General features: G+C 56.6%; 2 protein-coding genes across 2 annotated transcripts; one reads left to right on the top strand and one right to left on the bottom strand.

Moving 5' to 3' along the window:
* The first annotated feature begins 427 nt into the window (after window positions 1-427).
* Window positions 428-15,477, top strand: TRIM8 (tripartite motif containing 8). Its single transcript, XM_067709527.1, has 7 exons — window positions 428-679; window positions 818-2,049; window positions 11,313-11,408; window positions 11,746-11,979; window positions 13,249-13,280; window positions 13,415-13,530; window positions 13,884-15,477. Exons 2-7 carry the CDS (start codon window positions 1,480-1,482, stop codon window positions 14,489-14,491), a joined length of 1,656 nt encoding a protein of 551 aa, XP_067565628.1. The 5' UTR covers window positions 428-679; window positions 818-1,479; the 3' UTR covers window positions 14,492-15,477.
* Window positions 15,478-25,072: 9,595 nt separating this feature from the next.
* Window positions 25,073-25,597, bottom strand: LOC137208418 (small ribosomal subunit protein eS12-like). Its single transcript, XM_067708873.1, has one exon. The coding sequence runs from the start codon at window positions 25,512-25,514 to the stop codon at window positions 25,116-25,118; it is 399 nt and encodes a 132-aa protein (XP_067564974.1). The 5' UTR covers window positions 25,515-25,597; the 3' UTR covers window positions 25,073-25,115.
* Between the last annotated feature and the right edge of the window lie 473 nt (window positions 25,598-26,070).

The raw sequence follows: 26,070 nt of genomic DNA, 5'->3' as shown, positions 1-26,070 counted from the left end.
TCGCCTTTCTGCCGACTTCTTCCAATTCTAATCTTTTTTTATATTTTGGAAAGAACCGGGGTGGGTGGAGCAGAGGTGGAGAGAAATCGGGACTTGGCATTTTCTCCCTTCTCTCTCTCCTAATTTGAGGGAGGCTGCCAGCCCTCCCCTTAAAAAAAAATCCCACCACAAAAAAAAAAAAAAAAAAAACACAGAGAGAGAGAGATAGAAAGAACGCTGCAGGACCCTCCAGCGAGCGCGCTCGAACCCCCGGCCGCCACCGCGGCGGCCGCCGGGAGCCCAAGATGGCTGGGCGCTGAGGGAGGCAGTCCGGCTCGACTGGCTTGGCCCGGCCCCGCCGCCGCGGCTGGCTCCGACCGCAGCCCCGAAGGCCGGAGGAGAGGCCGAGAAGAAAAGAAAGTGGGGGGGGAGGGGGGCCGGGGTGGCGAAGGGGGAGGGCCGGGGGGAGGGGAGGGCCGGGAGCCGAGCCTCCTGTTCATTAGCAGTTGAGAAAAATTCCTTTCTAGTTTGATCAATCCTTGTTTTCCTCGGCAGAGCCGGGGCGCCCGCCCAGCGCGGAGACGGAGAGCAGGGTCTCTCGCGGCGGGGGCGCCCGGCGCCGGGCCTCGGGGGAGCGCAGAAGTAGCGACGAGGGGGTCAGGCCGGAGCACCGACGGGGCTTCTTCTCCCTCCCTTTCTGGTTGGTTTTTTTTTTTTCCACTTCTCTCCCTCCCCCTTCCGTTTCTATTTGTGAAGGGAGGAGGAAGGCAGAGGCGGGCTGGTGTCTCTGGCCGGGGACTGGAATTTCATCTGAATGACTGCCCCTGCGCTCACGCAGTGCCCCGGAGTCGGCCCGCCTGCGCCCCGCAGCCCGCACCCGCAGACGGCCGGCCAGCCGGGGGGCGCCCGCGCCGCGGCCCGGGGACCGGCTTGCCTCGCCCTCCTGGTCCGGATCTAGCAGTCCTTGGCGCGGCCGCACTCGCTTCTCCGGCCTCTCAGACCCTGGACGAGGCGAGGGAGGCGCGGCGCCGGCGAGCCAGGAGAGAGCCACCATTGCCGCCGCCGTCGCTGGAGGAAGTGTGCGGCTCCCGGGCTCTGTCCGCCTTGGGGCGCGCCCCAATGTCAGCCGCGGGGCCGAGTGCAGGCCGTGGGCCGCCGCTGCCCTAGCTGCGCCGATCGGGAGGCGGCCTCTTATATGGAATTTGGACCCCGGCACTCCCCTCCAGGGCTGGTGCCCCGGCCGCGGCCCTGGCGCAGTCCGCGGTCTCCCGCTAGGCGCTCGGGAGGAGGAGGAGGAGACGCAGCCGGCTGCGCGCGCTGCGTGAGGACCGAGGCTCCCTCCTCTGGGGGGCGGGCGCGCGGAAGGCGCTGGTGACTGAGCGACTCTCGGGGCCGCCGGGGCCCGGAGCTCGGGGCTTGGTGGGCCTGTAGTGGCACCGGACGGACCCCCAGAGTTGAGAGGTTGGGGAGACCTGCCCGGGCCCCCTGCCCGCAGCCGCTATGGCGGAGAATTGGAAGAACTGCTTCGAGGAGGAGCTCATCTGCCCCATCTGCCTGCATGTCTTCGTGGAGCCGGTGCAATTGCCGTGCAAACACAACTTCTGTCGGGGCTGCATTGGCGAGGCGTGGGCCAAGGACAGCGGCCTGGTGCGCTGCCCAGAGTGCAACCAGGCCTACAACCAGAAGCCGGGCCTGGAGAAGAACCTGAAGCTCACCAACATCGTGGAGAAGTTCAATGCCCTGCACGTGGAGAAGCCGCCGGCGGCGCTGCACTGCGTGTTCTGCCGCCGTGGCCCCCCGCTGCCGGCGCAGAAGGTCTGCCTGCGCTGCGAGGCGCCCTGCTGCCAGTCCCACGTGCAGACGCACCTGCAGCAGCCCTCCACCGCCCGCGGGCACCTCCTGGTGGAGGCGGACGATGTGCGGGCCTGGAGCTGCCCGCAACACAACGCCTACCGCCTTTACCACTGCGAGGCCGAGCAGGTGGCCGTGTGCCAGTACTGCTGCTACTACAGCGGTGCGCATCAGGGACACTCGGTGTGCGACGTGGAGATCCGGAGGAATGAGATCCGGGCAAGTACCCTACACACAAACACACGCACAACACACACACAAACACACACACTCTCTCTCTCTGTCTCTCTCTGTCTCTCTCTGTCTCTCTCTCTCTCTCTCTCTCTCTCTCTCCCCCTCTCTCTCCCTACCGCCTGGGGATCACCCATCCGGACAGGCTGACTCTTGTGACATCAGGCCAGAGGTTCCCTTACAAACTCCTCCTTAAGTTTGGAGGCAAGGTCCTGGGAAGTAGGATCCCCGATCGGTACTTGATATTCCTGCACCTGTGCTCATAGGGGGCATCTTGTGAGGCATTTATAGAATTGAGGTGTGGGGCTGTCAGGGATAGAGTTTGGCTGTTGCTTTTCTGTTTTGCGCGCAGCTCCCTCCCCTGGCGTTGTTTCCGTAGGCCCTACGGGAAGTCACTAAAGGGAGTGACCCAGGTCCTGCTTCTCCAGCTGCTGTTTATGTAATGAGTGTCCTGGTGCCGCTGCTGTGGCTGACATGATCCATGATGCTGGCATACCAATGAGGAAGTAAACAAAAGCAGCCATGTTCGTTTCAAGCCCTAGTGGAAACACATTGGGGGGGGCGGGGGGCTGGAGGGGGAGCTTCCGGAGGGAGAGCAGAACTCCTGGTATCTATCTGGCCAAGGCCTGGACAGCCAACAGCATCACCGGACAGCATCTCAGCTATTCGGATTATTCCCCATAGCCCGCTCTCCATGTGTGAGAATCGCTGCCCACTGTGTGCCTGTGCGTATTGCACGCGTCTGCATGAACACACCTTAAAGTATGTCTTCATCACTCTGAGCGCTTTTCTCCCAGCCCAGCCCTCTATCACAGCCCTCCCGCATTTGGGGAGGAGAAGTGGAAGATGGAAGAAGAATCCTGTGGGTTTAAGGTTGAGCCGCCTTGCAATCTGGTTTCAGGCAGCTGGCTCCCCTGGGCTGCCGGCTGGGTGATTACGGAACCGCATCCCCTCCCATTGTATACACCCTGTAGCAGCAGCCAATGTCAAAACCGCCTTCCCCCTCAGGCCTCTGGGGCTGGCCTGGCTTTGGAGCTGGACTGAAGCAATACTTCCGTCCCCTTCAGCGGAGGGGGGCTCCTCCTGGGTTCCTCCCAGGTCCCCTGGCTTTCAGGGTTGAGTCATACCAGAAAGAAGGGGTTGGCCTGAGACTGTCTGAGCCATCTCAAGCCCCAGCTTGGGGCCTGGGTGTGATATCATGGGGGTGAGGTTGGGCTTTGGTAGGACTGGGAGTGTTTATGGGTGGGGGCCCCTAGAGGCTAGTGGAGGCCAGTGGGGAGCTTGGTTATGAGGAAGCTCTGAGCAGGGGACGGTTGTAGATGGGGGCTGTTTCCTGTAGGGGGACCAGTCAGAATGAGTCACTGTTCAGCAATTAAAAAACATACACATACCACTAACAAAAGGCAGGAGGGTTGCCACAGGCTGAGGGCAGGGATAACAAATAAAATTTGCTGTATAATTAGTTTCTAATCGGATGGGCTAGATCTGGGGTTTTGTGCCAGGACAGAGCCTCTGGTTTCTTAAAGGAAGTGTGGGTGGGGGATGGAGAGAAGAGCCTCCCCCCACCACCAGGGTTGGAAAAGGCAGAGGCCTAGGGGAACAAATGAGCCCCTAGTGTACTCCGCCCCCCACCCAGGGCAGGCAGAGCCCAGACTTTCCCTAGTATTGGGAAGCTGCTGCTATTAATAAAGATGCAAGGGCTGGGGAGGAGGCTGGGAAAAGTGCAGAGGCAGGAGAAAGGAAGGCTGTCCAGTTCTCTGTCCTGGGATTGACGGTGGAAAATGAAAGGAAGGGAAAGGTGGAGATGAGGCTGAAAGGCACAGAAGAGGGGACAGCAACCAGGGTGATGAGTGAATGTGCGCCTGCACCCGCGGCTTTGCCCTTAGTTGTATCGGTGGTTGGTTGGTGGGTGTGAGCTCAGGTGTCTTTCATTTAGGTGGGGGAGAAAACACAATTTTACCTGATTTGGTAGTAAGAGGGTGTCTGTAGATGTGGGTCTGTGTTTGTGAGTGTCTTTGAGACTGTCTGCTTTGCCCTCAAATGCACCTGTCTCCTGTCTGTATAGTTGGGGGATGGGGGGTGGCACACATACGCAGAGTATACCCTGGGGTTCCTACCGGCAGGTCCCTGATCCTCCAGCTCATGGAAGGAACTGGATGGAAGCAGGCCCTGAACTTTGTCAGCAGCTCCATGTGTGTGCGTCTGCGTGCGTGCGTGTGTGTGTGTGTGTGTGTGTGTGTTCTTGTGTTCGTTCCTGTTCCTGGTGTGGGCAGGCTCAGAAGTAGCGGGTTGCATCACAGCCAGATGTGCAGTTCTGTGCGCTCAGCATCTGTGCCCCACAGCCTGAGTCTCGTCCCTCTCCAGGCTCCCCTACCCCAGGCCCTCCAGATTCTCTCTGGTGTCCCAGGGCACTGGAGTTGGAAACCCTTCGATGGCCCAGTGCCACTCACTGTGAGTTGGACTTATTGAACGAGTAGGAAGAGGGGCCCCACCCTCAGGGGAGGGGGTGAGCCACAAAGAACCTGAATGGAAGAACCCTTTGCACTCCATCCTCTCTAGGCTAGCCATGGGGAGGGGTGTTTTCCTGGGCTTCTTTTCCCTTGTGGGAGGGAGTCTGTCTTAAAGGGCCTCTGCTGGTACCACGGATGAAGGCAACAGAATTATCCCAGATGCAGGAGCAGAAGCGTGGAAACGTGGCACACACCTTAAGATATAGCTCTGCTTCTTGTGCTTCCTCTTCTGTTGTCCCAGGGAGGGGCAGGGGCTGCTGAAATGCCCTACTGGCTAGGAATAGGAAACGCTGATCAATCTCCCCCTGGTGGTCCTCCACACGCATACTCAAAGCACCCACCTGTGCAGCGGCCTAGAGCTGGGGCCCAGCAGGAATGCAAGCAGGGCTTCCGCCTAGCAGGGGACTAGCCGGGGGTCTCAGAGTCAGGCCTTCGAAGTCCTTGCCCCACTCTGCCCTTGGGAAGCCAATGTGTAAGCCACGTTGCCATGAGGCCTGGATGCCCATTGGGTAGACTGCAGAGAACACTCTAAGACATGCCTAGACCCCAAATGTGTTGTCCCTTGGGGCTATGGGAGGCTAAGGGCCCAAGATTGGGATATACAGGTGGACTCAGGTGTGGCGGCCCTAGGTGGTCAAACCCTCTTCCAGCCCCTGGGTTTAGGGGTTCATGTGAGGAACTCGGGACTGGTATGAGCTGGGAGCACCTCTATCTCATGACCTCCTTCAACATAGAAAGAAGATCCAAGATAAGGCCTAGTTATATCTGTGAAGGGCTATGCAGGGTGTGTGTGTGTGTGTGTGTGTAGGTCATAGTTGTGCCTCTGTGTCATTCCTAGTACCCCAGACAGGTTGGAAATGTGCGCAGGACCCTGTTCCTTGCATTCTCGAAGGTTTAGAGTTGAGAGGAGATGTTCTCTGGGGACAGGATCCCACTTCTTGGGCCAGTTTGGGGTTTGCAGCTGCTGGGGGTGAGGTCATCCTGCTCACATTGTCCATGGCCGGAGGGGCTGCCCTGGGACCCTGGAGGGGATCCTAGGTCTCCACCCCACGTGTCTGTCTCCAGGTGGGCTCTGGGAGTGAGGGCCGCCCTGGCCCAGCTATAGCCGGGCTGTGGCTGCAGCCTGGCTCAGGCGGTACGGACCCCACTGCTCTCCGCTGCCCCCGACCATAATCCTGAGGTCTCAGGTGGGGTGGGAGGTGGGAGGGTCAGGTGGCTGCTCCTTCCTTGACCATCTTGAAGGATCGGGAAGAGGGGGCCTGACTTGGCCTTCCTCCCTGGCCCTGGGCAGAGGAGCCTGAGGCGGAGGCCCAGCCCCCCACCTCCACCCCAGGATCCTGCTGACACAGGCAGACCAGACGCCTGTCATGCACGCCCTGCTGATGACTGCGTGCTGCAGCTCCGGGTGCCTGTGCATCCAGGTCTGTCTGCAGGTGTGTGTGTGCGCGTGTGTAACCAGTGCATCTGGTTGTGCATCTCACATGGGACTACTTTTTTGTATCTCAACGTGTGTATCTCTGAGAAGGTGCAATGTGAGTGACTGACTTAATTACGGAGTTGTCTTGTGTGTGGCTGTGGGGTGGGGAAGACGTGCACGTGTGTGTGTGTGTGTGAGTGAGAGGAGGGTGCCCTGCTTGCCGTTCACCTGCGAGTTGAAGTTGAGTGTGCACACGTATCTGTCGTTGACAGCGCTAGTGTGTTCCTGCCTGATGGTGGTTGGTTGGTGGGTGTGAGTCTTGTGTGACTTTCTCACCTGGTGGAGGTGTTGGGGAGGGGAGGAGACTCACCTTCGGTGAGCTCGTTGCCTGTAGTGGGCTTTGGAGGTGGAAGCCCGGATGGATCCTGCGATGCTGTGTTGTGGGCATTTGGGGTGGTCATAGGAAGAAGGGGAGCCCGGCTTGGGCCCCAGCCCTGGACCGAGCAGGCAGGCTTGGCTGGCCTCATCCCTGGCTCTGGGAAAGCCTTCCTTCCCGGCTGGCCTGGCATTCAAACACAGACAAAGGGGGGCTTTCTCTCTCGCCTCTTTGTTCTGCTGCCCCAGAGCAGTGCACTCTGCATGGCAAAAGCTAATTCCACTCTGCAGCTGGGAAACCCTCTCTGGAGTCTGCCGGGGCTTGCCTCCGAGGTGCTGCCTTTCTCCTTGTCCCTGGTTCCTGCCCTGTAGCCTCTTCTCTCTGGGTCTGTGATTGCCCGCAGCCTGGGGGTCCACATGGTAGCCCCAGGTAGGGGCTGAGGCATGGGAAGGGACAACTAAGGCTGAGACCAGGAGGGAGTGCTGTGGCCCAGGGAGAGGGGAGGCTGACGTATTCCTGGGACAAGGGCTTATGTGGGAGAGTGGGGGGCGGCTTTGGCAGCTGGGGAGGAGGTTAGGAGGGGGTAGCTCTGAGCGGGGGCTTCATCCAGAGCTGGAGCTGGCATGAGAGTCATCTGGGCAGGGATCCCAGCAGGCAGAGGTACTCCAGCAGCCCAGCGCCCTCTTCCCGCCTCCACCCCATCACAGGGGCGGCTGGTCCCAGCTCTGGTCCCATCTACAAACTTGAGGTCTGCCTCTGGCCCAGATCCTGGGGCCCTGCTCCCTCCTGACTTTGCTTCTCTTCAAGGTTGACTTGAGGGTTTTATTATTATCATTTATTAACTTTTATACAGCCTAGAGTCCCAATGGCCTTACCCGTCTGCCCAGTCCAGTCTGGCATCAAAAATGCCAGCTGGGCCTGGCCAGTCAGTCTCCAGAGGGCTGTGAGTGAGGCTTTCCCAGGGCAGGAATGTGAGGGGCTCATGATTGCCCCCCTCCCCAGGCTGGAAGGGGCTTTGGAGGAGCAGCTCAAGGCAGAGTCTAGAACATTAGGTGACAGATATGAGGGTCCTGGAGGGGTGGGAATGGTGTGCCCCCAAGTCTTCCTGATGCTTTTGCCCTCACAGACCCAGGAGCAGACCGTGGAAGGCCTTAGGTCCTTAGGGAAGGACAGGGACAGCAGTAAGCAGGTCCCACCTGGGCCAGCAGGTGTAGCGTGGGGCTGGGCCTCCAATTGCCCCTGCCCCTGCTGGAGGCCTGGTCCCTCAAGTGCTCCTAGTCTAGACCATTCTAGTCTCCCCTCTGTCCCTGCACACCTGAGGTGTGCCACAATCCAGGTGACCCACTCTGGGCTGGGAGCAGTTTGTAAGGTGCCCTCCCCCACACTGAGAGGCCTTGCCCTGAATCAAGCTGGGAAATCTCTCAGCTGTGGGTTTTTCCCAGGTGGGCAGTGGAGCCTCAGCTCTCAGTAGTTCTGGGAGGTTGGGATGGAAAGGAGGCTGCTGGTAGTGGGGAGGGGTCCTTGCTTCCTCTGTTCCCCATCTCCCAGCTTCTCAGCAACCTGATTCATTCATTGGTGGAATCGAGGTGAGGGGTACTAAAGGGGCAGCAAGTGGATATTTCCCTTCCTCCCCACCACCCTGATTTTCCAGTGCCTGAGGTAGCAGTGTCCCCCCGCCCCCTGCTTCCCCCCCCCCCGGTGTTGGCTGTGGCAGGATTAAGAGCACCTAGCCCTGAGGGATCACCGTTCCTGCAAGGGTGAGCTGGCCATGGTGGGCCCCCCGCCCAGCCCTCCCTGGCTGGCATTCCCTGGCCAGTTTCCTTCCTATTCCTGGCCCTTCCCTTCCCTCTGTAGTGGAGACAGAAGCCCGATGGCCTCTGAGCTGGGGGAGAGCCAATGAAACCCAGCCACCTGCTAGGCAGTGTGGCCACTGCCTTTGCTAGACCTGGACTGGGCTCCACCCCAGAGGGCTCTGGGCAGGCAGGAACCAGGACCTGGACCTGGAAGCCAAGGGAAGACACCTCAGGGTCCCAGCGTGGCCGTGCTGCCAGGAAAGGATCTGAGAAAAGCCTAGATGGCGCAAGGGGCTGAGCCCCACTCCCCAGGACAAGACAGGAAGTGCCTCCCTTGGCTGTGCCCTGAGGGGTCAGCCATGAACTCCCTGAACGGGTTGCAGGGGAGTGGGACAGAGGCCTCCCACGGGCCTAGAGGGTGGGAGTGAACAGCCCCATTCCAGGCCTCTGAGGGAAGTGGGGCTGAGATCCTATCTGGGGCTGCCTCTCTTCTGCCCCTCGTCTGGGACTTAGCTACAGGTGCACCTCTACTCTGATACCAGTGGGTTTGGTCATGAAAAGTAGTTGGGCCAGGAGACCGTGGTGCACAGATGTGTGTGTGTGGCTGGGGCCTGGGCTCTCGGATATCCTGGGCACTGGGAAGGCAGGAGTGGCCTGGAGCCTGAGATGCATCCAAGTTGGAGGGACTGCTTCCCGAGTGTGGGGACGAGGCAGCCAGCAGGCAAAAAATTGAGAATCAGTTGTAACAGGGGAGGTGCTTCCCGAGTGTGGGGACGAGGCAGCCAGCAGGCAAAAAATGGAGGGTCAGTTGTAACAGGGGAGGTAAAAAGGTCTCATATCCTTCGGTGGTACCCTGGCCACCTTGCCTTCAGGCAGGCCTCCCTCAGTCATCGGGGGCCTTCAGGAGGGCCAGCCTTCACTGTGCAGGGCTGTGTATATGTGACAGTGTGCCCGAGGGGGTCTCAGGGCCCAGGTGGTGGCGTGTGCTTGTGTGTGTGCGTGCAGGTGTATGCATGTAGGTGGGCCATACTGTGGGGTGCCGCCTGCCCTTTTCACGTGACTGGGGGCAGTTTCACAGGAAGGGAGGGTGTGTGACTACCTCTGCTCCTGCGCCCAGCCAGCTGTGTTTCTCTACAGGCTCTGACTCTCAGGCTGGCAGCAGATCCATGTGCATGTTGGGTTGGGGGTGGGGGGCAGGGCAACATCTCCTGTCTCTTAAGGTACTGTCCTGGGTCACTGAAAGGTCAAATTGTTGTGGGGGGCGGGGTGCCCCAGGCTTTCCCAGCTCAGAACCTGAGAGCCTCACCCCCTGCCTCTTCCTGTCCCCAGGGCCCTGGTTCTAGGGCAGCCACCAACAAAAAACAGGGTCGCTGAACTCTCCTGACTGGCCTTGGTTTCCCCTTATGTAAAGGGGTTTGGGGGAATAAGGAAGGGATTGGTGGCAGCTTGTCTTTTGGAAGCCAGCTGAGTGTGGACAGGAGTGGGGGTCATGGGTCAAACTTGAGGGTCACTTTGAGGTCCACACAGAGGAAGAAAAAGAACCACTTCTTGTTGAGTGGACACTTACTGTAAGCTAGGTTCTGTGCAATCTGCTCTGCAAACCTTGTTTTGTGTGCAAAACCCATGGGTTTATTCAGGAAACACATTATGCATCTGTAGGGTGCTGGGGCCTTTGTGGGTCCCGGCTAGGAAGGGAAGTGGAAAAATGCAGCAGCAAAGCCCTGTTTTCAAGAGGTCTTGAGTTTTGTTTGGCGATTAGACCACAGTTGGTCAGACTATAGAATAGTGTTTTCCTATAGCTCTTTCTGTGAGATGGTCACGTTTTGTGTTTGTGGTGTCCAGTACATTAGCCACTAGCTGCATGTAGCTATTGAGCACTTGAAATGAGGCTGGTACAACAGAAGAACTGATGTTCAATTTAATTCATTTTTAACTAACTTAAAATGAAATAGCCACATGTGACTAGTGGCTACTGTATTGAACAGCACAGCTACAGAGGGAGAGCAGAATGTGACAGCCCCTTGTATGGCCAAGACAGGGAGGGTCCTGCACAGACTCCGAGCAGGGGCCATGGAAAGTTTCCTAGAGGAGCAGGACCTTAAGCTGGGCTTTGAAGGATAGACAAGGGATGGGGAGAAGGCACTGTGGGCTGCAGAAAAACACCAGCTGGGTGCATGGAGTTCAGATTTGCAGTGTCAGGGACAGGATACCAGCCCACCTGGCTGGGAGAGTCAGGTTGTAAGTAAGAAAGCCTACAGAGTTTGGAAGGAGGGGTCATCGAGGGATCTTGGGCAGGAGAGAGACTCTGTTTGAAGAGGTGTATCTGGCAAGGGAGGATGACAGGGCGTCTGGAACAGCTGGGATAGGCAGGTCTGGGAAGAGAGGGCTTGTAGAGACAGAAGATTAAGGGCTGAGAAGAGCAGCATTGTTCCGAACCTTCCAGCAGACTGACCTTGGGTCTTAGGAGAGCCAGAGTTTCCTTTCCACCCAGGTCCAACTGAGGGGCTGAGGGAGTTAGCAAGGACTTCAGAGGCCTAGCTCTCTGCATCAAGAGCAAGCAAGGGGGCAGCTGGCTGGCTTTATGCCCCCCAAGTGTAAGGCAAACATCAGGTGAGATCTCTGGACCGGGCCAGAGGGCCTGTGAGACCCAGGAAGTTTGTGTGACCCTCTGCATCATTTCTGAGATGGTGCTCCCCAGAGAGAGGCAGCATGACTTGGATAAGAACAGACCCTACTACCTGGTCATTTAGGTTTGTATTCCAGCTCTGATACTAGCTGTGTGACTTTGGGTGAATTACTTAACCTTTCTGGTTTCCTCTTCTCTGAAATGAGGATAATAATAGTATGTATCTCATAGCATTACTAGATAAGTCTATACAGGAAAAGTGCTTACAACAGAGGCAGGCCTGACCCTGCCCTCAGAAAGTTTATGGTTTAGATATGTGTGGGAAGCATTCCAGGCTTTTTCGTCCTGGGGACAGGCTGGCCAGACAGTTGTCACCAGGCCCCTGGGATTGCATGGGAGCCAGAAGGGGTTGGGGGGGCAGAAATTTTAGGTCGTCTGGGAAGAAGGATCCAGAGGATGAGTCTGTCTGTAGAGGTAAGGATGGTGTCCACCCATTCCTCTGATGCCCCTACCCCAACTGTCTCTGCAGAAGATGCTGATGAAGCAGCAGGACCGGCTGGAGGAGCGAGAGCAGGACATTGAGGACCAGCTGTACAAACTCGAGTCAGACAAGCGCCTGGTGGAGGTAGCTAAGCCCAGGCCCATGGTATGAGGTGGGGGGCGGCTTGGGTACTGGGCCTTGGGCTAGGATCTGTTGCGTGGTCGGCTCTATGCCAGAATCCCTTGGTCAGTCATTCAATGAACCGTCAGTGGATGAGCCCCCCACTGGTGCCAGGGTACCTGTCCAGAGCCCTGTGCTACCAGTGGGGGATTGGCAGGTCAGACTTTGCCTTTGGGAGCCCTGGGCAGCCTGGGGCTTTGGTGTCCCAGACTCCCCCATCCAGTATGTGAGACAGGCAGGAGCAGCAGCCTGAAGTCCCCAGTACTTACCTGCCCACCCACTCTTGCCCCGGTGCCCGCAGGAGAAGGTGAGCCAACTGAAGGAGGAAGTGCGGCTGCAATACGAGAAGCTGCACCAGCTGCTGGATGAGGACCTGCGGCAGACGGTGGAGGTCCTGGACAAGGCCCAGGCCAAGTTCTGCAGCGAGAACGCAGCGCAGGCGCTGCATCTCGGGGAGCGCATGCAGGAGGCCAAGAAGCTGCTGGGCTCCCTGCAGCTGCTCTTCGACAAGACGGAGGACGTCAGCTTCATGAAGGTGGGCTGGGCCTGGGACCGGCTGGTGGGACCCAAGGGGCGTTTTTAAGATTTTTTTTTGTGTGTGTGTGTGCCTTGGGTCTTCGTTGCTGTGCGCGGGCTTTCTCTAATTGTGGCGAGTGGGGGCTACTCTTCATTGAGGTGCGTGGGCTTCTCATTGCGGTGGCTTCTCTTGTTGTGGAGCATGAGCTCTAGGTGTGTGGGCTTCAGTAGTTGCGGCTTACGGGCTCTAGAGCTCAGGCTTAGTAGATGTGGTGCACGGGCTTAGTTGCTCTGCGGCATGTGGGATCTTCCCGGACCAGGGCTCGAACCCGTGTCCCCTGCATTGGCAGGCAGATTCTTAACCACTGCATCATCAGGGAAGCCCCAAGGGGCATTTCTAAATTGGAGTCTGTGATGCTTTGCTCCCCAACTGGTTCCCCCCACCAGTATGCTCACAGGGCTTTGGAGCCAGCCTTCATGGATTCAAAACCCTCCCACCCTGTTCCTTCTAGCTTTGTGACCTTGGGCAAGTCATATATGTTCCCTAGGCCTCAGCTCCCTCACTTATAAAATGGGGTTGATAATACAGATCTATTATCTGTTACCCGCAATGCCAAAGTTTTAGAAATCTCTGAAAACTGAAAGAAAAAAGTTCCGGCAGCTCATTTAACAGCAAAAACTGACCTGAACTGATGCTGACAATTTATGGCCTTTATTGATCTTTACTTGGTACAAATATTGAAACATATTGCTGGGACTTCCCTGGCAGTCCAGCGGTTAAGACTCCACTCTTCCAGTGCAGGGGAGGGATTCGATCCCTGGTCAGGGAACTAAGATGCCACATGCCACGAGGCGTGGCCAAAAAAAAAACAACAAAACATATTGCTGCAGAAACATTGATGTGTTAGATTACAGTGTCCTACGCTGTAATCACATATTATGATACGGGCATCATATTTCCCTTCTAAAGTCCAAAAAATTCCAAATTCCAAAAGACATCTTGCCCCAAAGATTTTTTGGGGCAAAAGATTGAGTGCTTGCAGAACCTTCCTCCTAGGGTAGTCGTTTAGATAAGGTGATAGATGTATAGGAAGCACTTACAGTGTTGTCTGTCACATAGCAAGCGCTCAATCTTCTGAGAATGGAGACACCCCACCCCCTGCCCCGCCACACTCTGGCCAGAATCAGAAGGTCAGCCCTGCCTGGGGAGAGAGAGGATGGGGCAGCTTCCATCTTCCCCTCTCTCATGCTGCCTTTCCCACTGACTAACCCTTTTCTCTCCCTCTAGAACACCAAGTCTGTGAAAATCCTAATGGACAGGTGAGCAGATGGCCACCAGCCCTCAGGGGAACACATGTGGGGGAGGACAGGAAGGGCCAGGCCCACTGCGGGGAGGTAGGGCGGGCTTACCGGTGATACCTCCTCACAGCAGATGCCCCGTCCACTGCCCCCAGGACCCAGACCTGTACAGGCAGCAGCCTTTCTCCCCCTAAGATCGGCCACTTGAACTCCAAGCTCTTCCTGAACGAGGTGGCCAAGAAGGAGAAGCAGCTACGGAAGATGCTAGAAGGTGAGGGTGGGATCCTCAATCAAAGGGAGAGAACCCTTTGGGCAGGGGTAAATGCCAGAACCTTCCTTCTGACAGGCAGCCTGGCCTAGTCAGATAGCCCTTTCCTCATATCCCTGCTTTGCTACTTCTAGCTGTGGGACCTTGGGCAAGCCGTAGTACCTCCCTGAGCCTCAGCTTCTTCAGCTGTAAGATGGGAAAGATAATAGTATCTGCCTGCTAACGGAGTAGTGAGCATCAAGATGGTGCATGATGTATTGTGCTTGGTCCTACAGATGGAAAATGTCCCCGGGGGAGAGGAGGCCTGGGTTGCCTGGGACAGGGGCTTTAGCGACTTTTGCCCAAACTCTCCACAGGCCCCTTCAGCACACCGGTGCCCTTCCTGCAGAGCGTCCCCCTGTACCCTTGTGGTGTGAGCAGCTCTGGGGCGGAAAAGCGCAAGCACTCGACGGCCTTCCCTGAGGCCAGTTTCCTAGAGACGTCGTCGGGCCCCGTGGGCAGCCAGTATGGGGCAGCGAGCACAGCCAGCGGCGAGGGCCAGTCAGGGCAGCCCCTGGGCCCCTGCAGCTCCACGCAGCACTTGGTGGCCCTGCCGGGCGGCGCCCAACCAGTGCACTCAAGTCCTGTGTTCCCCCCATCGCAGTATCCCAATGGCTCCGCCGCCCAGCAGCCCATGCTCCCCCAGTATGGGGGCCGCAAGATTCTCGTCTGTTCTGTGGACAACTGTTACTGTTCTTCCGTGGCCAACCATGGCGGCCACCAGCCCTACCCCCGCTCCGGCCACTTCCCCTGGACAGTGCCCTCACAGGAGTACTCACATGCGCTCCCGCCCACACCTTCCGTCCCCCAGTCCCTTCCCAGCCTGGCGGTCAGAGACTGGCTCGACGCCTCCCAGCAGCCTGGCCACCAGGATTTCTACAGGGTGTATGGGCAGCCGTCCACCAAACACTACGTGACGAGCTAACGCTACGCGGGCGGTGGGGCGCTGGGGAATCTCCCCGCCTCAGCCCCCAGTGGCTCGGGAATGACGCATCCAGAGACCTGCCCTTCTACCTTCCTGTCCTCCCTCCCTTCCTCCTTCATTTCCCCAAGTCTTTTCCTTTTGGATTTTGTTTTGTTTGGGGCTTGTTTTGATTTTTTTTTTATCACGAATCTCCTGGACTCGGAGGTGACAGTGGGAGCTGGCCTGGGCCGGGGCTGCAGGTGGCTCTGGAGTTGGGAAAGCGTCTACCTCAAGGCGCTGAGCTCTCTCTCTCTCTCTGTCTCTCCTTTTTTCTTCCACTCCTTCCCCTACCCACCCCCGTGGCTGGAAGGAGCCTCAGCTTCCCCTAAAGCCTTGGGGGTAGGGGCAGTTTCCAACTCTCCTCAGCCAGCCCTGGGAGGAGGGACCAGTGTCCACTGGCCTGCTTCTCCTCTTGTTTTTCTTTTGGGCAGTTTGATCACTGACTAAATAAGGAAAGACCTGTAGATTGTGGGGCTTTTTTTTTTTTTTTTAATTTTTTTTAAAACCAAGAATGATTTCTCCTGCTTCCTTCTCGCCATCCTCCCAGACGGAGTTCGAAGGCCACTTCTCAGGCAGCGTTTGGCACCTTCAGCCTCAGAATGGAATCTTAAAGACAGGAACCCCCATGTCCAGGAAAGGGGAAAGGAACCTTGCCAATGATAGTGACCACAGCAAAAGCAAATAATAATAATATTAATAATAATAAAGAGAAATAAAAGAAATAATAAAATAAAAAACCATAGCACAGCCCTTGTTGAGGTCAGCGGGAGAGGAGGGGCTGCCCGGAGTTGGGTCCTTGCCTGGATTTTGACACAGCGACTTCCTGTAGTGAGCACTTTGTATGAATCGTGGACTTCCTGTTCTCAAGGCGCAGGTATTTATTCTGTAATCTGTCTAGAGCACACACCGAAATCCAACCTTCTAATAAACATAATGGCGCAGTCCCACTCCCTGCCTCGCCTCTTACCCCTAACTCCCCCAGGCCTGGGGTCTTCAGGCGTTGGTGTGGGGAGGGGCCCCTCTAGGGATGGAAGCCCCTGCCCTCCTTGCCTTGATTCTCTCCGGGGTTTAGCCTGTTCCAGGCCTGTGAACGTCAGTTCGTCAGGTACTAACTGCGTCTGGTCTCAGCCTTGGGTTCATTTGGCAAATATTTGCTGAGGGCCTCCTAGGCCCAGCCCCCGGCCGCATGGGCCCCGGCATCTCTTTGAGTTTCTGCCAACATGCTCTTAGCAAGGACAGACAAAGGAAGAAATACCTTTCTATGAGTCTTGCAGAGTTTACCTCCTTCAGTCCACAAATATTTATTAAGCACATGCTAAGCGTCAGGCACTGTGTAGGGCCAAGGGCACAGAAGTAGAGCAGACCTTATCTTGGAATTTAGTCTAACTGAGCCTTGGCCCCCATTGGGGGAGGGGAGCGGGGAGGGTCACTCAGCTCCATGCTTCCTTTGGTAACTTGGGCTCTAGCCCCTGCCCCTGAGCATGGAGGGAGGGCAGGCAGGAAAATCCTGTGCTCTGGGAGGCACAGTGCTAGGGTAACAAGGTGAAAAAGACATCCTACCCTCATCCCCTTTGGCAGAGCTCAAAGAGTAGCATGCTTGGGAGCTTGTTAAAAGGGCTGAATCCTGGGGCCCTACTTGGACTTGGAATCACTGAGGGCCCAGGAAACTGTTTGTTTTTTTTGCCACGCCACACGGCATGCAGGATCTTAGTTCCCCAACCAGGGATCGAACCCATGCTCCCTGCAGTCCTGCAGTGGAAGCACAGAGTCCTAACCACTGGACCACCAGGGAATTCCCAGTAATCTGCATTTTTAACCCTCTGCTAATTCTGACACATCCTGGGGTTTGAGAAGTGCTGCCATGAGGGACTGGCCAGGGACCTGCTTGTCTCAGGGACCCGTGGGCTGGAAGGAGGGGCTGGGGCACACCAAGCCCTCCTCTGTTGGAGCAGGAGTGGTGTGAGGGGGTTGCTGGATCTCTGATTTGTTGCCCAACACTTTGCATGGATCTGCTTATGTGTAAAGTAGGAGGGTCAACCTTTCCTGGGTGCCTAATTCTCTTTCCCCTTGTCTGGGTAGAATCTGAGCCTGAATGCCTCCCGCCCCAGAAAGCCTAGAGCAAGACAGGGAACTATGGGTAAGTCCTGCACCAGGGGTCCAACCCTCACTGACTCTTAGTTACCCCTCTTCTCAGAAAAATAAGCACCCAAGTTGGAGGGCATGGTCAGTCCATGTCCCCCCGCCAGTCGGGCTGGCCAGACAAAAGTGTTGGTCTAGTGCCTCCATCTTCCCATCCTGTGGGAGTAGAAAATGACTCAGTGTGGGGGTGGGTGGACCCTTGCTTCACTTCTCCCCCTTCCCCACTTTGGCAAGGAGCCAGAGCCAGGAGCACGATGACAACAGCTGGCCTGCCCCTTTCTCTTCCCCTGCACCTGTTTGGGGCTATTGAGGGGAGGCAGATGGCTGGAGCACAGTGCCCTTCCAACCCAGGGTGGAAGGATGCCTGGGGCCAGGTGCTGGTGGACAGATAGACATTTAAGTCCACTCACATCTGCTCCTGACTCACTGTCGCTTTCTCTGGTTGTCAGGAACCCTGGGACATCTTCTGTGCCAGGAGTTGGGAGCCAAGACAGAAAGCTGCCCAATTTCTTTCCCACTTGGCCTAGTTTTGTTTTAGCTGATGGAAGAGGTTCTTTCTCCAGGTACATCAATGAAACTGGGATATGGAGGGGAGACTGGTGGTAGCGCGATGAGCTTGAACCCCACCAGGTTCCAGCTCTGAAAGCCCACCCTAGCAAATAGACACCCAGGCACATAGGCTGTAGGCCAAGCAGCTAACTGTGTAGTATGGCCTGGAGTGCCTGGGCAGCCAGGGAAGCCGGGAGACGCTCACCCCATCCAGCTGTCCCCAGCTACCCAGCTGTCCCTGGCTTTGCAGGAGCAGCTGTCACCCACCTCCCAAAAGGGTCAGGGGCAGAGGAGGCCAGGAAAGCTGGAGGTGCCCCAGGAGCAGGGCCAGCTGGAGAAGGCGTGGGGGCCTTCCTCACCCTGCACACTCAAGACACCTCTCACAGCCACAGGCGCGCCCTGTGCCTCCCTCGGCTAACCGCTCAGACTCCGAGATATTGCTCTCACAGCCCCCGCCCAGCCGTGCCCTCCCGTCCCCGCCCTCCGGGGAGGTGATCGCTCCTCCCCATTCCAGGCAGGGCTGGGTGGTCAGGAGTGGAGCGCGTCTCCCCCTCCCCACTGACGGCTCCTGTGGGCCAGATGTGCGGAGCCCGCAGGGAGGCAGCCGCCTGGGGGCTTCCTTCGCCCGCCACCCCGGCGGGTCCAGGCTCTTTCATGTCGCCGCCCTCCCCGGTCCCAGCCCCGGAGCCGAGCAGCTGCGCCCCGCTCCCCGCCCCCAGCCTCTCTCCCAGCTGTCTTTGGGGTGGGGCCGGGCAGCTGGGGAACAGCTGCAAGGCGTGGAGTCGGGGTGCTCGGGTGCCCTCCTGCAACAGCCGGAAACAGTCTCCTTGCCCGGGGGTGGGGGGAGGGGGCGGGGTGCAGGGGGCCGGGGGAGGGGGAGCCCCGGGGGGATGGTCGGCCCCTCCGCCCCTCCCCCAGCGCACCTGGCTGGCCAGCTGAGAGTCGGGCAGACCCCAGATCAAAGTCCCCTCCCGGCTTCAAAAGGCACCCTGGGGGCGGGGGAGGCAGATGGGGCAGCCGGGAACACCCTGAACCGGGAGGCCGCTGTGTCAGCGTCCCAGGGCCCTCTCTGGAGGTCGAGCCCCCGCGTTCTAACCTAATTTCTGGATTCTTTCAGGCCCCGTTCACATCCACCCACTCGGACCCTGTGGTTGTCACCATGCCCTTTCCTCAGACACCTTCATTTGCTCCCGTATGAGGGTGGGTGGGGAGAGGCCATGAACACTTTCAGGACCAGACTAGCCCACTGGGGGATTTCCTACCCCATCCCACCTCTGCCTTATGTAAATTAGGTGTGTGTTTGGGGGACGGTCTAGGACACGTCCTTCCCCAACCTAAGTGCTCTAGACCTACAAAGAAACGGGGGCTGTGGGATAAGGGGAGGAAAAAAATTATTCCTGGGTATCCCTGGACATACCCCACCACACTCTAGCCCTCTTCCGAGGTGAGGCTCTCCCTGCTGGATGTTGGAAATCTCTTCCTTGGAGGTGCTTTAGAAACAGTGGGCTCTGGAACCTAGGATCCTGGTACTGGTTCTAGTACCCTCTGAGTCCAGTTTCTTACATTTAAAGGGGCAAGGAAGGAAATAGAGGGCACCCTTGGATTGCCTCTTCCCTATACTCTGCCAAAATGCTGGGACAAGAGCCTGGGATTCAGGGCTAAGATTCTAGAAACTTCATTGGAAGCTGCAGGGAATGGGAAACAGATCAGTGTGAGGGCAGAGACAGCTGGGGTTGGGGGCTCCTGGTGGGAGGTTTATAGACCTGGGTCAGGAGGGGACCTGGCCTTAAGAACATCAGCTTCCTCCTTCGGCGTCTCTCTTTCTCCCCCCCAATACTCTACCCTGTCCATCTGCACCCCAAAGGCTTGCTTCCCTTCCAAGGAAGGATGATTTCACTCTCTGCTTGAATTCCTCCAGTGACGTACAACCTCGAGACACCCTTCCACAATGAAAGCTCTTATAAAGAACCAACAGAAATCTGGTGGGTAGAGCTTTGGCCTCTACCAGATTCTCCTGTGTATGAGAATCACATCCCCTGAGTGAGGGAGGCCTTTACGAGCCCAGGGCTTCTTCCCTAAAATCCCCTGTCCCTGGCATTTATGATTCAGGGACTTGGCAGTGGACTTACCCCAGAATTCTGCACTGGGAGTCTGAATGTTTCCTCCACAGGCAACCAGTTTTCCATAATTGCTGTGTGGTAAATTCCTCTCAACTGCAGCAAACTGGGATATTTATGACTTCTCCTTGCACTAGATCTTCAACAATTGGGTCTTTCTTGAGAGAGAATCCATCGGCTCAGTGCCATAGGTTATTTCTCACTATTTACATTGAGGCAAGAAGAGGGTGACGTGGGGGGTAGGGTGTGGCATAGTTTTCAACAGTTTGTAGAATGGGGTCTAGAGGTGGTATGGGCAACATCTCAGAATTGCAGGTAAGAAGTGGAAGGAGGGAGCAGGCTTCCAAGAACTAAGCATTAAGGGTGGTGTGGACTTCTAGCCCACCTGGAAAAAATGGCAGTGAGTCACTTGACACGTGGGTGCCCTGGCTGCTTGGTTGTGAATCGGATGTTGTCATCGGACACTCTCCATATGTGTGCCTGCTGCAGGGCACTGAGCAAATGGGCTGCTCATAGCCTAATGGATAGGGACTCTCCAGCCACACCAAATGCCACCTCTACCAGCTGCAGCTCCCCGGGCTCCACCCATCAGATCATAGGCTTAGAGTCAGTCCCCCAGCAGCCCATGTGGTTCCATGCCCCAGTGGCTCTGCTGATCCCTCTGCCTGGATTGCCTACCGAACCTCAGAGTCTCACTTCCTCTGTGCATTCTTCCCCACCCTCTCCAGAGGGGGTATGAAGAGTAATGAATGATGCATGTGAGATGCCAGGATGGTGATGGCACAGGCCGCTTTCAGGCACTGACAGCTATCACGATATTCGTGTTCCTTTGGGCCAACCTCACTCCCATGCACTTAACACTCTCACTTGGTATTTTAACTAATTGTGTCAGGTTACAGGCTGCAGGCCCAAGTAGCCTGTGTGCCCCTGGAGGACATGAAATATTAGTCATTTTTTATTTTTCAGAGCGTAAGACGTTACCTGTTTCATTCATTCACTCATTCATTCATTCAACTAATAATTATTGATGTCCTTCTAATGCTGGCCTCTATTCCAATGCTGGTGATACACTGGTGAACAAAACAGACAAACTCCGCCCTCTTGGAGCTAATAACTTAGTGGGGAAGAGACAGCTGACAAACAAGAGATCAATAAATGTCAGCTGATGATAAGTACTATGAAGGGAAGTAAAGCAGGGTGAAGGGGATAGGGCTTGTCAGTAGGGGTGAGGGGGCATGGCAGTTTTTATAAATGGAGGTGGTCGGGGAAGGCTTTGCTGAGAAGGTGACATTGAGTGGAGACCTCAAGAATGTGAGGAGGCAAGATCTGGGGATATTTGGAGCAAGAGTGTTCCAGGTAGAGGGAACAACCACGAAGGCTGGAGCCAGAAGACGCTTGTTTCAGGAAGAGCAGTGGGCGAGTGGCTGGAAAGGTGGGTGAGGGGCAGAGCAGGGAGTGGTGAGGTCAGAAAGGCATGAGTGAACAGGCCAGGACATGAGGCACTGTAGATGCTCTGCCTCTGCTCAAGAGATATCTGCCGAAGGAATGAAAGATGGATGGATGAATGAATGCCAAATGCCTGGGTTGTCAGGGGCTCTGAGTTTTACAGGGGAGCCCTGTGGGCTAGAGGCTACCGGGCTCTCTTCCTGGGGAGGCAGGACTTGAATCATGCCCTAAAGGAGGGGTACGCAAAGCACAGGAGGGAGGGTAGACACCCCAGGGAGGAGGTCGCTGTGAGGGCAGGTGCGGAGATAAAATTGTGGGGGACTTGTAGCAGGACAGCGAGGGTAGCTCATCTGGAGCTCAGGGTATGTGTGAGAGCCCATGATTGACAGGTCCACAAAAAAGATTTGAGGTTAGACCAGAGTGGCCTTCAATGACAGGATAAACAGTTTGACCTTTCGCGTCCCACAGCAGCGGTGCCTCTGCAGGCATCTGAGCAGGGGAATTGAGTTTTAGAACAATGGCTCTGAGCATTAAGGGCCTGAGTGGCCAGGCAGTGGAGGGCAAGGGGACCAGCTAGGAGGCAATGGGAGGTCCAAGTGAAAGAGGAGGTGGAGTGGGGGCCTCAGGGTGCAGGTTGGCCCCAGCCCCAGGAGCAGGAAGGACCGTGGCTAGGCTTCCAGGTCCTGCTGCTCAGGCCGAAGGATGGAAGCCGGGATCAGGCCTGCTCCTTCCCTGCCAGCCAGCCGCGGGCCCCGGAGTCAGCAGAAAACCCTGGCCCTGGGGAGGAGGCGGCGCAGAGCCAGAAGCTGCTGAGGGAGCACTGGCAGCAAGATGCCATTGTATGTCCGCAATCAAGATACTTCAGAGGAAATCAAAAGCACCAACTGGGGAAATGATGTGTGCACTCTCTTCTCTCTCTCTCTCTCAAACACACACACAAACTTCTGCCTCCAAAATGGGTCAAGTGAAGGCTGTGGGCGTGGGCTGGGGAGGGAGGGCTGGGAGGAGAGGAGGCCCAGGGCCCTGAGCAGCCTGGGCGCTCGTGCCCACTCACCCTCCTGGCATAGGGGTTGGCAGCAGCTGCAGGGTGGGGTGGGACGTGAGGATAAATATACACCTCCCCATGCATATGGATAATGCACACAGCTGCCCTGCCTGCTTTGCGCTCATTAGGACCAACTGTTTCAGGAGCGGTGGCAGGCGGGTGGGAGGGGGTGATGTGCCCATTCACAGACCGGGGGTAGGGGGGCTGCTTGCAGCTGTGCAGACACCTCCCCCCGGGCCTGGATCAGCATCCCAGCCCCTGGATGCCCCTTCCTCCCTCTTTTCCTTCCTCCCAACCTGCTGCTCTGGCAGATCTGGAGGTCTCAGGGTAGGAAAGGGGCCTAGGGAGTGAGTCAGGATGAAATCCAGGCTGAACCCACACCAGAGCTGGGGGAGTTGAGGGGAAGGTTGGGCTGTATTGCATCCGCTGGCCCCGGGATGGGCTGCTGCTTATAAGCCAAAGCTCCTTATCCCTCTCTCTCCAAAGGCCATCTGTAGCATCCAGGCAGGAAAAGTGCTTCGGCCCTGTCATCCGGAGGCTCCAGGGAAGCCCCCATTCATACCCCAGACAGAATCTGAGGGGCTTGGGAGTGATGTGTCAGCGCCATGGCACAGGATTCTGCCGTGTCGGCGGCCAGGGAAACTGAAGAAAGGAGGCTGATGGGCACCAGCTCTCCAGAGTAGGTCGTGCAGGAGGGACTGGGGACTGGGTTGGGGATGTGAGTGTTGAGAGCCCGGCCCAGGGAGAGGTCTGGCTGATGTAATAGGCAGGGCCACCCAGTATGGCTGGACAGCTTGTGCGCAACACAAAGGCACCAGGCTGAGAGGCCCTCAGCTAGTGCCACGGCTTGTACCCCGGTGCGGGGCATCCTTTCCCATATGGGTCAGCAGTGGCCCGGGTGGCAGGCTTGTCCAGTCTTAGGAACACGCATTTCGTTAACAAGGCAAAGAAAGACAGGGCGGACATTGTCGGTGTGTGACTCAGCAGCTGACCCTTCCTTTCTTTCGCCCCTCCAGCGGTGTAAGTGGGCTCCCAGGGCTGCTGCCCCTTCGCTGCAGCCCTCCCTCTCCTCCTTTTGGGCCAGGGCACTGGTGGGGGCTGCAGAGCCCTGGGGGAGAAGGGAGGCCCAAAGGGCGACCGCTTCCCCGGCCTCTTTCCTTTGTTGCCAGGGTGGAGCCAGCCACCACCTGCGCCCCCTGCTGGTGGCCTCCAGAGCAGCAGCCACCTCTGGGCTCTGCAGAAAGGTCTGGTGGGTCGTGAAGAGGCGGGTGGCAAAGTGAGAGGGAGAGGTAGGCCTCTGGCCTGGTCTCCGGGAGCCCCGCTCCCCACTGCTCCCTGCTGTTCGCGGCCCTGTGTTTAGTCAAGATGGTGCCCTGGGGAAAGATGGTCTTTCTAGTTGATGGGAACCCGAGCTAAGCCATTTCCTAGCTGTGTGATTCTAGGCCAGTGACTTAACCTTTGAGAGCCCTGGTTTCCTCAACTGGGAAAGGGGTAGAAATGGTTAACTTGTAGGACTGCTGAAGGGATCCAATCAGTGAATGAGCAACAGGAGTAGCAGTTCCCTGAGCTAAGTGGTAGTCCTGCCCCCGACCCTTGCAGCTCTCAGCTGCAGGTATCCACACAAGTTATCTCACAAGACTTGCCCCTCCTTGACTCAGCTTGCTCTCTGCATTTCTGTCATTAGGACTTCACTTCTTTAGCGAAGGCTTTTTGTCCCTGGGATACTGCTGCTCACTCTGGGAAAAGAAACCTCTCCCTGCTCCTGTGTGCAGGAGGATTCCTTAGCTCCTTTTCTGAGCTCAGAAGCCAGAAGGGGAAAAGGTATCATGGTATGAGCTTGGGGCCCAGCAGTCAAACTGGCCCAGGTGAAAATTATGGCTCTGCCGCATTCTTCTGGTGTGATCCTGAGCAAGTGATTCAGATTCTGTGAGCCCTGTCCTCAAACTGAGTGGTAATGCCTACAGTTATCCATGTTGTTACAAGGATTAAATAAATGGTAACTGCCAAGTGACTGGTACAAGTGGGTGCCCTGGTCTGACCCTGCAGGGGCCTGGTTGTTGGCTGTATCCCCACATACCCATGTGTGTCTGGTTCTAGACACACACACACACACACACACACACACACACACACACACACACACACACACACGACACAGTGCTGGACCAGCAGTTTCACCGCAGGGAGCAGCAGCTCTCTTTCCCTCCTCCCTGCCCGGCTCCTGCGCCGCAGCTTCTCTGAGTTCTGCAGTGTTGGAAAAGGAAATTACCGAACAGATTGCAATTAAAGGGGGAGGTGGAGGGGAGAGAGACAGAGGCCCTGAAATGCAGCTTGACTGAGTGCTAAACTGTGTTTTTGCCTGGAGCCAATCAGGAGCCTCTGACAAGAGCCTGTTCCCACTTACAAATCTAATTGCAGGAGGTGTGGCTGCAGCGGCCCTGGGAGCCCCCAGAGAGAGGAGGGGGCTGCCAGCACCGCCAGGAAGGCTGCTGGCCCTTGCAACATGTGGGAGGGGAGGTGGGAGGACAGAGGTCTTGGGGCCTGGGAAGGCCTGGACTCCAGAATGTCTGCCAGTTATTATAATAGCTACAAATGATTTAGCACCTACTCCGCACTGGACATCCATAACTTCATCTAATCCTCTGAAAAACGCCACAGGGTAAGTGATTACCTCATTTTACGGGTAAGAAATTGAGGTGCAGTGTCCCTACTATGTGCTAGCCATGGCCCTACATCTACCTTTATCGACGTTATATCTCTTTTTATTTTTTGCGGTATGTGGGCCTCTCGCTGTTGTGGCCTCTCCCGTTGCGGAGCACAGGCTCCGGACGCGCAGGCTCAGCGGCCATGGCTCACGGGCCTGGCTGCTCCGCGGCATGTGGGTTCTTCCCGGACCGGGGCATGAACCCGTGTCCCCTGCATCGGCAGGTGGACTCTCAACCACCGCGCCACCAGGGAAGCCCGACATTATATCTCTTTTAAATCTCCCTACGGCTTTAGTCCCATTTCCCAGATGAAGAGGCAGGGAGACTCCAAGAAAGGAAGCAACTTGCCCAAGATCACAGAGCTGATTTATGGATGGGCAAAGATAGATCTCTGGGTCTGACTCCGGAGAACACAGTTTGATTGTACCTCACTGTGCCTTTATTCAGCACAGCATTCTGAGTAGAGTTGCCAGATTTAGCAAAACAACAAAAACAAAAACTGGGATGGCCAGTTAAATTTGAATTTCAGATAAACAATGACTTTTTTTTTTTTTGAGGAACAAGAGCCTAGTTTTTTTATTTGATCATTTCTTGCATTTGAAGTACTCCTCGATGACATCCTTGGCCTGAGACTCTTTGCCATAGTCCTTAACCACCGAACAGCTGCAGCCAACCACCTTACGGGGTTTTCCCTCTCTGTCAATTTTACAGAGGCCTACCCATTCCCCTAGCTTCTTGTTGTCATCAACCTTAATCAGGTTGATTTGGTGCTCAGCACAAAGGGCCTCCACTAACTTGACACACATAGGCTCATCACAGTTGGATGCAAGCACGCAGAGATGGGCTTGGCGCTTGTCTAAGGCTTTGGCAGCTTCGCGAATTCCACGTGCTAGGCCATCGTGGGTGAGGGCGGTCTTCAGCACCTCTTGCAGAGCAGTATTAACGTCCATTACACCTCCAGCAGCAATGCCTTCCTCGGCCATGGCGGTGGGTTACGGGTGGAGCCAAATCTTGAATGCACCCGCGCCTCCGCCTCCGCGCGGCTCCGCGGCGGCAGGGAAAGAGAACAATGACTTTTTATGAGTATTATGTCTCAAATTTTCTTTTTAATTTATTTTTGTCTGCGTTGGGTCTTCGTTGCTGCGTGTGGGCTTTCTCTAGTTGCGGCGAGCGGGGGCTACTCTTCATTGCGGTGCGCAGGCTTCTCATTGCGGTGGCTTCTCTTGTTGCGGAGAACCGGCTCTAGGTGCCCAGGCTTCAGTAGTTGCAGCACATAGGCTCAGTAGTTGTGGCTCGCAGGCTCTAGAGCGCAGGCTCAGAAGTGGCTCACGGGCTTAGTTGCTCTGCAGCATGTGGGATCTTCCCGGATCAGGGCTCGAACCCGTGTCCCCTGCGTTGGCAGGCGGATTCTTAACCACTGCGTCACCAGGGAAGTCCCTATGTCTCAAATATTGCATGGGACATACTTACATTAAAAATGATTGTTTGTTTGCAGTTCAGGTGTGTGTCCCGCCATTTACCTGGCAGCACTGGACTTTC

The sequence above is a fragment of the Pseudorca crassidens genome, chromosome 16, assembly GCF_039906515.1.
Source record: "Pseudorca crassidens isolate mPseCra1 chromosome 16, mPseCra1.hap1, whole genome shotgun sequence".
Lineage (NCBI taxonomy): Eukaryota > Metazoa > Chordata > Mammalia > Artiodactyla > Delphinidae > Pseudorca > Pseudorca crassidens.
Note: the sequence above shows the minus strand (reverse complement) of the source record. Positions and strands in the feature narration are given on the sequence as shown.

Excerpts from the sequence above, each read along its gene's own strand:
- TRIM8 (XM_067709527.1), top strand. The coding sequence starts at position 1,480 with ATGGCGGAGAATTGGAAGAACTGCTTCGAGGAGGAGCTCATCTGCCCC. Across the intron at positions 2,050-11,312 it reads TCCGGAGGAATGAGATCCGG|AAGATGCTGATGAAGCAGCA; the intron begins GCAAGTACCCTA and ends CTGTCTCTGCAG. Across the intron at positions 11,980-13,248 it reads AGGACGTCAGCTTCATGAAG|AACACCAAGTCTGTGAAAAT; the intron begins GTGGGCTGGGCC and ends CTCTCCCTCTAG.
- LOC137208418 (XM_067708873.1), bottom strand. The coding sequence starts at position 25,514 with ATGGCCGAGGAAGGCATTGCTGCTGGAGGTGTAATGGACGTTAATACT.